General features: G+C 40.3%; 1 protein-coding gene across 1 annotated transcript in view; it reads left to right on the top strand.

The window, feature by feature from the left end:
- The window catches only part of LOC124009644 (MAGUK p55 subfamily member 7-like), a 55,228-nt gene that overhangs the window by 1,390 nt on the left and 38,103 nt on the right, over positions 1 to 15,735 (top strand). Inside the window, exons 2-6 of the mRNA XM_046321649.1 lie at positions 506 to 539; positions 6,683 to 6,801; positions 7,494 to 7,571; positions 12,135 to 12,215; positions 14,770 to 14,904. Of these exons, the coding sequence (XP_046177605.1) occupies positions 506 to 539; positions 6,683 to 6,801; positions 7,494 to 7,571; positions 12,135 to 12,215; positions 14,770 to 14,904 (447 nt within the window). The remainder of the gene's footprint in view (positions 1 to 505; positions 540 to 6,682; positions 6,802 to 7,493; positions 7,572 to 12,134; positions 12,216 to 14,769; positions 14,905 to 15,735) is intronic.

Below are 15,735 nucleotides of genomic sequence, written 5' to 3'. Positions count from 1 at the left end.
TGATAGTTTGTTGAATTTCACAGCACTAGGCTGAGAGACAAAAGCCTAAATAGACAGTGGCCCTTCTGGGCCAGTAAGAACACTTCCCATATTTTGCAGGGATTGACCCTGATCTGGATAGCCTACCAATCAGGACCAATGCTGTTTTTATGTATCGCTGTCCGTCTAGTATGTCTGTCTGTTCATCTATATAATGGCAAGGATACATCAGACCATGCCTTATTTTGGCCTCTGCTTTCCAATGCCTGATCTGGTCCACTCAGATACAAATTAACCGACCTCGTGATGTAGAACTGATGGAGAAACGTGTAGGGCGAGGGGGACATTTGCACCAAAGTTTATTGAACCTTTACGCTTGCCTGGTAAATTTGGGTCAGAGCTGGTGACAGGTCACATGGACCAATACTGTCTGGATCAGACTGGCTCTTACTGCTTTTACTCTATGTTTGTCTCTTATTTTGTTCACGTGTGGATATTCAAATGGACCCAACATCTCACGTTTTAGAAGGAGAAACGTCCATGGAGTCATTTTCTCTCTGGTGAGTTACCTAATTTGTACTGTGCTGAGCTTGCTGAATTGCATATTGACACCATCACTATTTACATTATTTACTTTATTTTGATCCAATAGCTGTAGAGGATGGTTTGTAAAAAAATAAATAAACAAACTGTTAGGGATGGAAAAGCCATCTGTTCTTTTCATTAAGAATAAATTCAGCACTTTTGGTCACAAAAACAGTGTGCAGATTTCCTTAAATTCAACACAGTTCATCTGATTTATCAAGCACCATTTTTAGTTGTTTCCGTTCTCTTTAAAGTATTGAGTCATTTTCCACTCACACAGTACAATATTCATATTTTTATTGTCAACAAAAATCACAAACTGACTCAGTTGCTTGCTAGTCAACTGCTTAGGAATATAGATCGCAGCCATATACTTGCTTTCACGTATCCCACAGATGCATTTGCTTGATCGGTTTCAGTGTACTTTCAATCTGTGTACATCAATCAATGATGTCACATGAAGGACAGAAAAGCTATGATTCTGTGGTGAGAGAGCATATACTTGTATTATTGGTTGGGAGAACTTACACTTCAATAACATGGCACTAGGTGGAGTGTAGAAAGAATGTGGACTAATGAAAGATTTGGTTTCAATGAGAGTCACAGATCTATAACTCACATTTCTATCTGAAATCAGTCAGGTCTTACACTGAACTACATAATAGATCTTCAAAAAAGGACATGTCAAATCTGCTAAATTGCAAACATTTGACCTATTTTATCCACTTGGTGGCAGTAATACCATATAACAGAACATGTTTTCGGACCATAGTGGTTTTCTTTTCTTTTTCTACTCCATTAAAGGCCCAATGCAGCCATTTAAAAAACATCTCAACATCAAATAATTTCTGGGCACCTTACTGTGATTGGTTTCAATCAAAAAAGTTTGAATTAAAAAAGAAACAAAATAGCTTCTTAGCACGAGCAATTTCTCAAACAATAATTTTGTTAGGACTGTCTGGGAGTGGTCTGAGTGGGGAGGGGAAACTGAAAACTAGCTGGTTTGGAGCTGTCTTTTTTATTGGTCCATTAGCTAATTTACTGCCTGGTGACGTCATAAGTCAGGCCACAACTCCTTCCCACCAAAACAGACTGAAATTTCAGGCAGTCTTTTCAAACAGCACTTACACCAAAAGGGCATTATCGTCAATTTCACAGTATTATTTCAACCTCATAGTGTGGAAATATATATAAAATACAGGAAATCACGTTTTTGACTGCACTGGGCCTTTAAGATTGTTGGACACTAGAATGAAATACTGAGAACAAGACATACAGAACTGTTTCAGTGTATACTCCAGTAATTTTAGTCTCTTATACTAGGTGAGATCATAATTCTGTTGTCCTTTGTTTAGGATGTCGTGCCAGCCACTGCAACAGTCCAAGTTGGCAAACCAGTACATATTTAATACGTTTGTGAGGCAGCCAATTGATCATTTAAAAAAAGGGCCTGCCTTGATAGATAATGAATGGATGAGTGAATACAGGCCAATCTCATTACAGTATGCAGATATATACATTCTCACATTGCAGTGCTATTTTCCAATTATGGAAAAGTTATAGAATATTCTTTTTAAATTCTACCTGGAACTTGCAAATAATAAATATGGCAGAAAATACACTTACAAGATTTATAGAAGATTCTTGTAATACCTGACTTGGGTGGTTACCATTTAGACATAACAGAAATGTTGAATGTGCCTTCTAACGTCTCACATACATGAGACATACAAATTTCAAGCACTTGGATCATAGTAATAGCAAGCTGTTGCATGTATTGTATGAAAAACATACAAGAGCCATGTAAGCTAAGCCATCTAAGGCAGAGGCGGCTCCAGGCACATGCGACATAAGCCATTTATTTTAGGAATTCAGTCGGGGCCTCAACTCACTGTTGAGAGTTAGAATAGTAGAATACACAGTGTGCATGTCAAAATACTGGGCTTGGTTAAAACCCTGGATGGGAGATCAAAGGCATAGCTGTAGATAAATCAACTGTCCAGTAGGAGGTGCTGCCCAGCCTTAACCATGGAAACTCATACCTAAAAATCTAAATGTATATGCAAATAATTAATTTTTCTTCGAGATATTGTCATGTTTCTTTTTATGTGTTGATTTATAAAAAACAATGTGAAACATATAAGGAATGCATTCCCAGAACATACTCAGTACATCAACTTTTCTTATAATACAGCCTTTTGGTGCCCTATGTGAGATTTGGTTGGGGGGCCACCCACCTTGTGACAAAACATTTTTGTGGCTGCCCTCTTGATGGTGGAGAGAAACATTTTAAGGTTAATATCCTGCAATTCCACACATTTCGCCATGGGGCGGAGAGAACATTTAGCAATATTATAACAAATTTCATGCAATTATACAAATTTTCCATGGGGCAGAGATAATGTTTTGCACTTTTAAAGCTAAACCTGTTTTGATTTTTGAGGGTGTAGATCAGCTTTAATATTGAAGATAGATTGTAGCTTCCATCAAAGTAATTGTCTGCATCATTTCTAATCCCCCATATACAGTATATTTTTTGTATATATATATATATATGTCAGATAACAACACAAAACATTGTTACCTGACATGGCTAATTGAGTGACTGTGACAACAGAGAGAAACAGCTGATGAACAACCAAATTTCGCTGGTGTATTCTACTATTCCTACTCTCAATAGTAAGTTGTGAGTCCCCCCACCTTCTTATAATATTCATAAATTACCCATTTAATTAATATATTTTGTCTCAAATATGTCATATCATATCTTTGTAGGAATTGCACCACAATCATTCAATTGTGTATGTCATATAAGGTATACCTTTACATTTAAACACGTATACAGTTTACGTACTGAAAATGGCAGATTTGGGCACTAATAAGCTCCTATGTTGTGGCTGTACTGTATACTATACATGACGTCAGAGCCCTGGCTCTGCGCTTCACAGCACTGTGTGGGTTTTGACTGACAGCTGATCTGAACTTGAGAACTGAGCGACAAGAAGTTGCCCTGATCCCTCCCGGTAATAAGGCAACTTTTGCAAATGTTTTGTTGTCTGAGTGAGGAAAATGCTGTAAATTAAGATGGCTCAATATATTTTGAAAGATAATATGCGGAGGATTATAATTAATACCGCTTGGATGTCATAAAAGAAAGCCAAACACCCATGAGTCCAAATGTGCTCTTCACATTTCCAAATCATAAAACTTGTGTCATATACAGTGTCAATATTTCTGACACTATGTTTGATGTACAGTTACAAGATTACATGTTGTCATACAGGTTGTTCTGAACAGAATGAGCATATGTTTGTTTATTGTGTCGAAAATTTGCTGCAGCACACACACTTGAATGTACTCATGACTCCTTTCTATGCGAACCGCAATTACGATCTGTTTCTCTGAATTGCCTTGTGAAAGCCTAACACTGTAATGTCGTATTTTGAGTAAAAACCAAGACATGAGATCGAAGGAATTGTCCGTAGAGGTCCGAGACAGGATTGTGACAAGGCACAGATCTGGGGAAGGGTACCAAATAATTTCTGCAGCATTGAAGGTCTCTAAGAACACAGTGGCCTATATAATTCCTAAATAGAAGATGTTTGAAACCACCAAGACCCTTCCTAGAGCTGGCCGCCTGGCCAAACTGACCATTCGGGGGAGAAGGACCTTGGTCAGAGAGGTTACCAAGAACCCTGTGGTCACTCTGACAGGGCTCTCTAGTTTGTCTATGGAGATGGGAGAACCTTCCAGAAGGGCAACCATCTCTGCAGCATTCCACAAATCAGGCCTTTATGGTAGAGTGGCCAGCCTGAATACCAAGAGACACATCTGGAGGAGACCTGGCACCATCCCTACAATGAAGCATGGTGGTGGCAGCAAAATGCTGTGAGGATACTTTTCAGCAGCAGGGACTGGGACACTAGTCAGGATTGAAGGAAAGATGAACGGAGCAAAGTACAGAGAGATCCTTGATGGAAAAACCTGCTCCAGAGCATACAGTACCTCAGACTGGGGTGAAGGTTCATCTTCCAACAGGACAACGACCCTAAGCACACAGCCTAGACAATACAAGTCTCTGAATGTCCTTAAGTGGCCCAGCCAGAGCCCGGACTTGAACCCGATCGAGCATCTCTGGAGAAAGCTGAAAATAGCTGTGCAGCGACGTTCCCCATCAACCTGACAGAGCTTGAGAGGATCTGCAAAGAAGAATGGGAGAAACCCCCCAAATACAGGTGTGCCAAGCTTGTAGTGTCATACCCAGGAAGACTTGAGGCTGTGATCACTGCCAAAGGTGCTTCAACAAAGTACTGAGTAAAGTGTCTGAATACTTATGAAAATGTGATATTTTAGTTTATTTATTTTTTATACATTTGCACACATTTTGTGTTTGCTTTCTCATTATGGGGTATTGGGTGTAGCTTGATTAGGGTAAAAAAAATATTACATCAATTTTATAACAAGGCTGTAACGTAACAATATGTGGAAAAAGTCAGTGTATAGGGATAACATACACACACATATATATATATATACAACTGAGATATAAGGAAAAACATACCAGATCCTTATTAGATTAAAAATAAAAATAGTTTCTTTTCGATATGGGTTTCTACAGACAAGGAGTATGCTGAGTCTTTCTTTTGGCCCAGGAGGTAAGTTTGAAGGTGTGTTTTTGTCTGATGGAGCGACCTGCACATTATGAGTATTCTCCCAAAAAGTCAGGCCAGATCAGTGTTTGTGAAGGGAATGGAATAAAGGAAAGGAAGACATTGAAGACTATTTGGGCATACTGAAATGTAGATGTGGGAGAGTCTGTTTGGGAATACCTTATATGGGCTCCCCTATTTGATGTTTTCACCACACCCTTGGTTTGACCTTTGACACCTCTGACTCATCCCACATGACCTTGTCCTCTGACTTGCAATTTATGACCCTCCCACTGTCTCTCTTGTAAATGGGGGGAGAGGAGTAGGTGGACTGCGTCTGTGTGTGTATTACGTCTACTCCCCTCCGGTGATCGACGTTGCCGGTATACTAACCACCGGTCCTGGGATTCATCATTACGCACACCTGACATCAATCATTACACGCACCTGCACGTCATCATGATACTCACCTGGACTGCATCACATTCCCGATTACCTCCCCTATATCTCAATCCCTTTTGTTTTTTTCAGCAGTCAGTATTGTTTCTGTGTTTATGTTTAGACGCCACTCTTATGTTGTTTTATTAAACGTTTCCCCTGCACCTGCTTGTCGACTCTCAGCATCTCCGTATCTCCGTTACAGAGTACTGACTCACAACATAAGCAGCAGGAAAACAGAAAATCTCCCAGACTGTCGATGAGCAGGGAAACCTTAGTCAACACCATGACCAGCTAGTACAACTGGGGACGGCTATGGAAGAGGTTCTTCGCAGTGTGCAACATCGCAAAGAACACACTGGGTCGACTGATTGTAGTGTCAGCACAACAGCCCATTCAGCAACCCGCTCAGGTCAGCGACGCCTGCTTGTTTGTCCGGGATAAATATGATGGCACCCCATCTAAATGCTGGGGCTTTCTACTTCAGTGCTCCCTTAAGCACAAGATGGGAGCTCCCACTACCGAGAGGTCCAAGGTTGCCACAGTTATTTCTCTGCTGACTGGGTGGGCGTTGGAATGAGTTTGACAAAGAAAGAGAGTGATGGAGTGCTGCGTCAGATGACCTGGCCTCCACAATCACCCGACCTCAACCCATTTCAGATGGTTTGGGATGAGTTGGATCACAGAGTGAAGGAAAAGAAGCCAACAAGTGCTCAGCATATGTGGGAACTCCTTCAAGGATGTTGAAAAAGCATTCCTCATGAAGCTGGTTGAGAGAATGCCAAGCGTGTGCAAAGCTGGCATCAATACAAAGGGCGTCTACTTTGAAGAATCTAAAATATTACATATATTTTGATTTGTTTCACTTTTTTGGTTACTGTATGATTTCATATGTGTTATTTAATAGTTTTGATGTCTTCACTATTATTCTACAATGTAAAAAATAAAAACCCTTGAATGAGTAGGTGTGTCAACTTTTGGCTGGTACAGTCTGTGTGCACATGTTTTAACTCCTTTCTCCTCTACTTCAGGTGTGTTTGAACTGATGTCCTTGGTGATCTCTGGGATGAAATCTATAATGGACAGAAATGAGGACTTTACATTTCTTAAAAGCATGATCATGGAAAGGAGATTACATCTACTGGTCAAGGTGAAACTGGCTTGAACTACTGTGATGTAATGGCAATGCTACAGTTCTGTTATAGTAATGATATCTGAGAGTTTATCATGTACAATTACAGTATGTCATAGTGTGTAGCTATGGAAATGTACTGGGTGGTATTCACTAGGAACTAACCGGAAGCAAACGGTCCGAAACAGGGAGGGACTACCTGAACTTTTCAAAATCAAATTTCATTTGTCACATACACATGCAGATTTTATTGCGGGTGTAGCGAAATGTGTTTGTCTCTAATTCCAACAGTGCAGTAATATCTAACAATGCACACAACCTAAAAGTAAAATAATGGAATTAAGGATTATAAAAATGAGGATGAGCAATGTCAGAGTGGCATAGACTAGAATACAGTATATACATATGAGATGAGTAAAGCAGTATGGAAACATGATTAAAGTGACTAGTGTTCCATTATTGAAGTGGCCAGTGATTTCAAGTCTATGTATATGGGGCAGCAGCCTCTAAGGTGCAGGGTTACGTAATCGAGTGGAAGCCGCCTAGTGAATGTTCCTGAGTGGCAAAATTATAGTCGCCTTGTTTCCTAATTTTCCCTTGCAGAACTTTTGGCTGTGGTGTGCACTAATGAATACAACAGATGTACATCACCGGTGATGCACTGTAATAGTAACCCCCAGTGTCATAGCCTGACTTATTCTCTTTCTCAGATCCATGCGAGGTTGAGGCGGTTTGGATCAAGGAATCCTGTCCCGGTCCGGGATAATGCAAAGAGTCTGGCCTGTAACGTAAGTCTTTCTCTTTGCACTTATCCTTAGGATGGATGGATGAATGGATGGCTGGATATAAATATAGATAAAGGAAGAGATATTTTGCACAAGTGTCCCTACATACAGTGCCTTGCTAAAGTATTCAGACCCCTTGGATTTCTTCACATTTTGTTGTGTTACAAAGTGCGATTTAAAATGGATTTAATTGTCAACTACACAAACTCTGTAATGTCAAATTGTATTTAAGGTTAACATAGTTGTTGCATACGTATTCAGCTCCTTGAGTCAATACATGTTAGACACCTTTTGGCATCAAATACAGTAAATCTTCTTGGGTAGGTCACCTGGATTGTGCAATATCTGGTCCTTCTGTAGCTCAGTTGGTAGAGCATGGCGCTTGTAACGCCAGGGTAGTGGGTTCGATTCCCGGGACCACCCATACGTAGAATGTATGCACACATGACTGTAAGTCGCTTTGGATAAAAGTGTCTGCTAAATGGCATATATTATTATTATATTATTATCTGCCAAGATGTTGGAGGATCATGGCTAGACAGAAATGTTCATTTCTTGCCATAGATTTTCAAGCAGATTTAGTTCAAAACTGTAATTTGGCCACTCAGGAACATTCACTGTCTTCTTGGTAAGCCATTCCAGTGTAGATTTGGCCTTGAGTTGTAGGTTATTGTGCTGCTGAATGGTAAATCCCTCTCCCAATCTCTGGTGTAAAGCAAGTTTTCCTCTAGGATTTTGCCTATGCTTAGCTCCGTCCCGTTTCTTTTTATCCTGAACCTCGCCGGTATTTGCCGATGTAAAGCATACCCATACCATGATGCAGCCGCCACATGCTTGAAAAAAAGGAGGCAGTTACTCAGTGACGTGTTGTGCTGCATTTTCCCCAAACATAAGGTTTAGCATTCATTTATTTATTCATTAATTTAGCATTTTCTTGCAGTATTACTTTAATGCCTTGTATCATTAAAGATACATGTTTTGGAATATGTTTTTATTCTGTATATTTGTATTTTCACTCTGTCATTGTGGAGTTACGACAATGTTGTTGATCCATCCTCAGTTTTCTCCCAATACAGCCACTGAACTCAGTTGCTGTCTTAAAATCACCAATGGCCTCATGGTAACATCCCTGAGCAGTTTATTTCCTGTCCTGTAGCTCAGTTCAGAACAAAGGGGCTGACACTATATTGTAGTTATGAATTTTGTGTTTTTTTCCTGTGTATTGTTCTGGCACTTTGACGTTAGTTTAATTTGAATCTATACAAAACACTGTCTTTTTTTGGTCAACAATCACATGTTGTAATAGTAAAGTGAATATTATTCATGACATCCATGGACTATGCAACTGAGGCAAAGCCTTGTATTACAGTAATATTATTTTATCTTCTTTATACAGAGCGACATCAAGGGACAGTTTTCAGCATTATAAGGTGTTAAAATAATTTCACCCTAAGTGTAATGTTTCAGCCTTGAGAACTACCATTAATGTCAACTCTATAAAGTGACACTGAGATTTCCCACTCTCCCATAATCCTCTACTTCACCCCTTCCCTTTAAGTACCTCTCCTTATCGCACTCCCCTACCTCACTGTTCTGTAGTATGTCCAATGTGGGCATCCTTGTGTCTAACATGCAGAGTTCAGTAAACCGGTGGAAAAGATACAGTTGTGGTCAGTGACTCTTCATTTAATTTCACTATAGTTTCCTCTTTCCTTATGCCCTGTCCTTGTTCCACCTCCCAGTCCCCTTACTCAAGGTCCTGTCTGAAAGCCACTCCAGGCCTGGTTTAAATCGTCAATGTCTACTGAAGGGGCCAAACCAAAGAGCTGTTTTTCTTCAAAATGGCTTCTGTTTGCTCACAGCGGAAAGTAATGACCTTCAGGCAGATTTATGGATTCTTTGGTGTGTGTGCGTGCACATTACATCTTGAAGCACATTCTTAGAAAAGGGTTCCAAAACCGGTTCTTCGGTTGTCCCTATAGGACAGGCATTCCCTAACTGGGATACGCACAATGCCTTCAGGGCTATGCCAACTTAAAAATGTGATTCACATTTGGAAAAAATAATTCTTCACATTTTCAAACAGTACATTTATATTTTCTAACTGGCTATACATTTGGGTGAGATTTTTTTCTCCTCGCCTGAACTGCCTTGTTTCACAGCCAAAAATAAAATTAAACCACCTAGTGTTCAGCGAAATAACACAATGTCAAATAATTAACATCCAATCACATTAACCATTACTCTCTCGCGGGAAACCTTCACTCATGCACAGACATTTAGAAACGAAACATGACAATTTCAAAAATAAGCCAAAGGAGTTTTTTGAGCGAGAATTAAGATGACTTTCGAGTAGTAAGACATGTATGAATGCAACCATTACCATTTAATAAGAAGGGGCTAGAAGCGTCTATCGTGAGCAACCGAGTGGCTAGGACAGGCAAGCCCCATACTATTGTGGAGGACTTAATTGTTCCTGCGGCTGAGGATATGGCTGGGACAATGCTGGGGGAAAAGGCCCAAAAAACTATACAGACAATGTCTTCATCAAACACTGTTTCACGATGCATCAATGACATGGCAGGAGTTGTTTTGAAACAATTACTGCTTCGCATACAAGCAAGTGAATTCTATGCATTACAGCTGGATGAGTCAACAGCGGCCTGGCACAGCTCCTGGTATATGTCTGTTACGTTTATGGGGGGTCAACTAAGGAAGACCTCCTCTGTTGAAAACCACTAGAAACCAGGACATGAGAGGATATTTTTATAGTACTGGACAGCTTTGTGACATCAAATGGACTTTCCTGGTCAAGATGTGTTGGTATCTGTACAGATGGCGCAAAAGCCATGACAGGGAGACATAGTGGAGTGGTAACGCGCGTGCAAGCAGTTGCTCCCGATGCCACTTGGGTACACTGCAGCATCCACCAAGGGGCTCTTGCTGCCAAGGGGATGCCTGACAGCTTGAAAGATGTTTTGGACACAACAGTGAAAATGGTTAACTAAATGGTTAACTTTGTTAAAGCAAGGCCCCTGCACTCTCGTATTTTCTGCACTATATGGCAGCAATCATTATGGGCAGCAATCATGTAACGCTTTTACAATGTACAGAAGTGCTGGTTATCAAGGGGCAAAGTATTGACACGTTAAAAAAAAAGAAGAAAAAAGAATCTAGCTTAGTTTTCTTTACTGACCATTTTCACTTGTCTGACCGCTTGCATGATGAAGAATTTCTCACAAGACTGGCCTATCTCGTGATGTTTTTTCTCACCTGAATGTTCTGAATCTAGGATTACAGGGATTCTCCGCAACTATATTCAATGTGCGGGACAAAATTGAGGCTATGATTAAGACGTTGGTGGTCTTTTCTGTCTGCATTAACAAGGACAACACACAGCTCTTTCCATCATTGTATGATTTTTTTTTTGTGTGCAAATGAACACAAGCTAACGGACATCAAGTGATATAGCGAAGCACCTGAGTGAGCTGGGTGCGCAATTACTCAGGTACTTTGCCGAAATGGATGACACAAACATTTGGATTCGTTATCCCTTTCATGCCCTGCCTCCAGTCCACTTGATCCACTGATCAAGAGAGCCTCATCGAAATTGCAACAAGCGATTCTGTAAAAATTTTATTTAATCAGAAGCCCTGCCAGATTTCTGGATAGGGCTGCGCTCAGAGTTTCTTTCCTTGGAAAATCGCGCTGTTTAGACACTGATGCCCTTTGCAACCATGTACCTGTGTGAGAGTGGGTTCTCGGCCCTCACTAGCATGACATCTAAGTATAGGCACAGACTGTTTGTGGAAAATGATTTAAGACTGAGGCTCTTTCCAATACAACCTGACATTGTAGAGTTATGTGCATCCTTTCAAGCACACCCTTATCATTAACCTGTGGTGAGTTATTCACAATTTTTGATGAACAAATAAGCTTTTATATGTACAATGGCTGAATAACGAGCAAAATTATTGATATTATTATTATTTGTGCCCTGGTCCTATAAGAGCTCTTTATCACAACCCGGCTCGTGGGAAGTGACAAACTCACACTCATTCTTATGTTTAATAAATGTATCATATAGCAGGCTTACAATGAGGAAAATGATGGCAAAAAACAACATTTGAGAGTGTGCTGACCCTGGTGCTAGAGGGGGTACGCAGCTGGAGGTTGAATGTTTGAAGGGGTACGGGACTATAAAAAGTTTAGGAACCACTGCTATAGGAGAACCCTTTTTGGTTCCAGGTAGAACCCTTTTTGGTTCCAGGTAGAACCCTCTGTGTAAAGGGTTCAACATGGAACTTAAAAGGGTTCTACCTGGAACCAAAAAGGGTTCTTCAAAGGGTTATCCTATGGGGACAGTCGAAGAACCCTCTTAGGTTCTAGATACACCCCCCCCCGGAGGCTGTTCTTATCTGCCTTGGATGCATCTATGGGGAAACATTGCAACTGTCTTGAAGCAACAAGTTACAACAATATCCTCCTAGACATCTAACCACAACACGCCATCCTCATTGTTATATCAGAGGCTGCATACTGTGTGCGTGTGTCTGTGTGTCATAGTTGGCTGAGGAGCTGTGGACTCAAGTGGCTAGTGCTGAATGTTCAGAGTTGATCAGCCTGCTCTCCAACCCGCACATCAAGGTGAGTCTCCCATAAATGATATGAAAGTAAATAATGTCAGACCGTCTCATTCAGTCAAACACACGCCTCATTCCGTTTATTTTAGAGACACACATTAAGGCCAGGCACCACACCCTAATAAGGTATTTTTTTCCCACCTTAATCATTTCAAAATCAACTTTTACCAGAATGTGGACACAAATATAATAATTTTGGGGATTGCAATTCTTCTGAAATGTTGTATTTGGTGATATCTGTATATACGGTATTTGCACATTACGGAAATACCTTTTTCTGGACACTAGATGAAGTCAGCCTAAATTTGTGTTTCATGTTGTCAAGACACTCCAGGACTGAACTTACACATAGCCGATTGTGGATAAATAGGCCTACTTTTTTCAACTTTCTATCTGTATTTTTTTTTATAAAGTCTTATGATAACCACACAAATTGTGGGGAATGCAGATTCTTCTGAGGCTTCTTCTGAGGCTGAGAAAAATGAGTTGACATGAAAATTAGCTTTTAAATTATGTGTGATTCAATATAGCAAGCTTTGAAATGATGGATGTCCATTTAAGTGGTTACAATTCATGACATTTTGATTTAATATGATAAACTAACAAAAGTATAAAAACAATTTATTTTTTAACTTTTTGAAAATACACATTTTAATGGAGCAAAATAGAAAGAATAAGTAGATGCAAAATATGTAATTTTAGTCTGTGGTGCCTGGCCTTAAAGTAATCTGTTCCTCCTGCCAATGTTATTGCATGCATGTAAACACAAGCATGGACACACACACCCACCCACACACACACACAACCTCTGCTGACTAATCAACAGGTGCTGTTGCAGTATACCCTATAATTACTACTAACACAGCCCATTTATTTCGCGAATAATGTATCCAGGTGTGAAATGTAGTTTTGTTTCCCCATCCCTTCATCTTCCCTTTACACACAGCTATTAACATCTTCAAATTAGCATCATTAGCAGAAAAAGGTAACATAACCAATCATTTCATTACAACTGCAGCCAGTCTGCATCGGGCAGAGAAAGAAACTGAGCGAATAAAGGGGCAATCTAGGATTGATGCAGCGATTTTTGGACTTAATTTTATATACCAATTGATTCTTGAAAAATAACAACCTGTTTGAATCCCATATTGCCCTTGTGCTTCTATTCAATCCTATTGACAGTATCTCAGAAGCACTAATATTTTGGAACTGTTCAGTCTAATTAAAAAGCAGAGTGCCTGGTTTTCCAGGGCTGCAGTGGAGCTCCTTTATTAACGAGGGATTGTTGGCAGCCCAGGAATGCGTCCCAAATAGCACCCTACTCCCTATGGTCCCTGATCAAAAGTAGTGCACTATATAGGGCAAAAGGTGTCATTTGGGACAACCCAGGATTTCACTGCAGATTTATTTGGATAGCTTTAACGACCTGTTTGTTCCTGGCTCTCACTTGGTGGCTCACATGTATGCTTGTTACTGTTAACGTTCCTGGATGTTGTTTTTATAAAACCTGTTATGAGCTGACCAGTATTGTATTGGCCTTTTCATTTTCATCACTATGGACAGACTTATCGCAAAGAGACAGACAGAGGGATAGATATGTGTATTCTTTTCTTCCTACCTGGACCGACCGCCACTAATAGACACAGGATGCAAAATGATTGACACCCTTGACAAAGATGTGCAAAAATGAAAAGTATCAAATAAATCATTCAAATAATTGATGTGTGCTTAGGGTTATTGTCTTACTGGAAGATTCACTTGCGGACAAGTTTCAGCCGTCTGGCAGTAGCAACCAGATTTTTGGCTAAAATGTCTTGGTACTATGTAAAGTTCTAGCCATTGATGCCGTTGACAAGGGCCGCAGGAACAGTGGAAGTGATATAGCCCAATAACATCAAAGATCCATCACCATATTTTACAGTAGGTATGGGGCTCTTTTCTGCTCATGCATTCTCATTTCCACACAAAATCCACCACTGGTGTGCGTGACTAAAGAGCTCTATTTTCATGTCATCCAACAAATGTAAAAGCCTGAAGTTTGCTAAAAGGCATTGGCACTTGGATTATAAAGGGTAAGGTAAAGAGGGATACCTCGTCAGTTGTACAACTGAATGCATTCAACTGAAATGTTTGTTCCGCATTTAACCCAACCCCTCTTAATCGAGGGCTGCTTTAATCGACATCCACGTCTTCGGCGCCCAACCGGTGCTTTGGTCAGATGACATGAAAATAGAGCTCTTCGGCCATGCACACCAGTGGTGGGTTTGACTTCGACATAAGAATGCATTATAGAAAAAGGCTCAGTGCCATAACCTCGCATGGTGAGGTATGTGAAATACAAATAATACTTGTTAAACAAAATCTATTTCTCTGAGCAACTGTATTAGTATAAAATAATATGAATTCACAATTTTTTTTAACATGCATTATAGCTCAATATTTGACTTTTTTTATTTTATACATTTCATTTTGCTCATCTTTATCAAGGGTGTCAATAAATTCAGACCTCGCTGTATATGAAAAGCTACTCTTGCTGTTTTCTAACGTCCTCTGTCCAGGGCCTTCTCTCTGTTCACGACATAGTAGCACAGAAAGGTTATGACCCCGAGCTGCCACCCCTACCTGATAACATTGAAGAAGAGGATGAGGACTCTGTGAAGATTATAAGCCTGTTCAAAAGCCAGGAGCCACTGGTGAGTGGATCATGGTCGTAGGGAAGAATCCTTCATTTAAATCTCTAGTTAGGATTGTGCTCATGCAGCCTGAAATCAGTGCCATACGTTGGATATTTGTGCCCCTCCATTTAGTATGATGTATAAAAAATGTATTATGTTACAAATGAAATAAAAGGACGATGGTCGGGGATGATGGGAGGGAGTATAATGTGACTGTCTGGCAACACAAAGTTTGTGTGTTTGAATCTTGTCGGGGACAACTGAATTATTTGACCTAACCGTTTTCTAACCTTCCTTATTCTACTAACCGATACGTGAATTCTCACTACATTATCTGCTAACATTAGCCACAAATGCTAACAGCTAGCGGGATATACGCTGCACCAGCAAGATAGAATGGCACGGGGGGAGGCGCACCGGTCGTCTGTGCATATTTGTAAGCAACAGCTGGTGCACAAAATCTAAGGAAGTCTCTAGATTTTGCTCGCCTGAAGTAGAGTATATTGTGATAAATTGCAGGCCACACTATTTGCCTAGAGTTTCCAGCTATACTTTTTGTGGCTGTTTATTTACCACCACAGACAGATGCTGGCACTAAGATGCTGGCACTAAGACCGCACTCAGTCAGCTGTATAAGGAAATAAGCAAACGGGAAACCGCTCACCCAGAGGCGGCGCTCCTAGTGGCCGGAGACTTTAATGCAGAGAAACTTACCAAATTTTTATCAACATGTTAAATGTGCAACCAGAGGGGGAAAAGAATCTAGATCACCTGTACTCCACACAGAGACTCGAACAAAGCTCTCCCTCGCACTCCATTTGGTAAATCTGAACACAACTCTATCCTCAT

Source organism: Oncorhynchus gorbuscha, linkage group LG22 (assembly GCF_021184085.1).
Source record: "Oncorhynchus gorbuscha isolate QuinsamMale2020 ecotype Even-year linkage group LG22, OgorEven_v1.0, whole genome shotgun sequence".
Lineage (NCBI taxonomy): Eukaryota > Metazoa > Chordata > Actinopteri > Salmoniformes > Salmonidae > Oncorhynchus > Oncorhynchus gorbuscha.
This window is presented reverse-complemented; position numbering and strand designations above follow the sequence as displayed.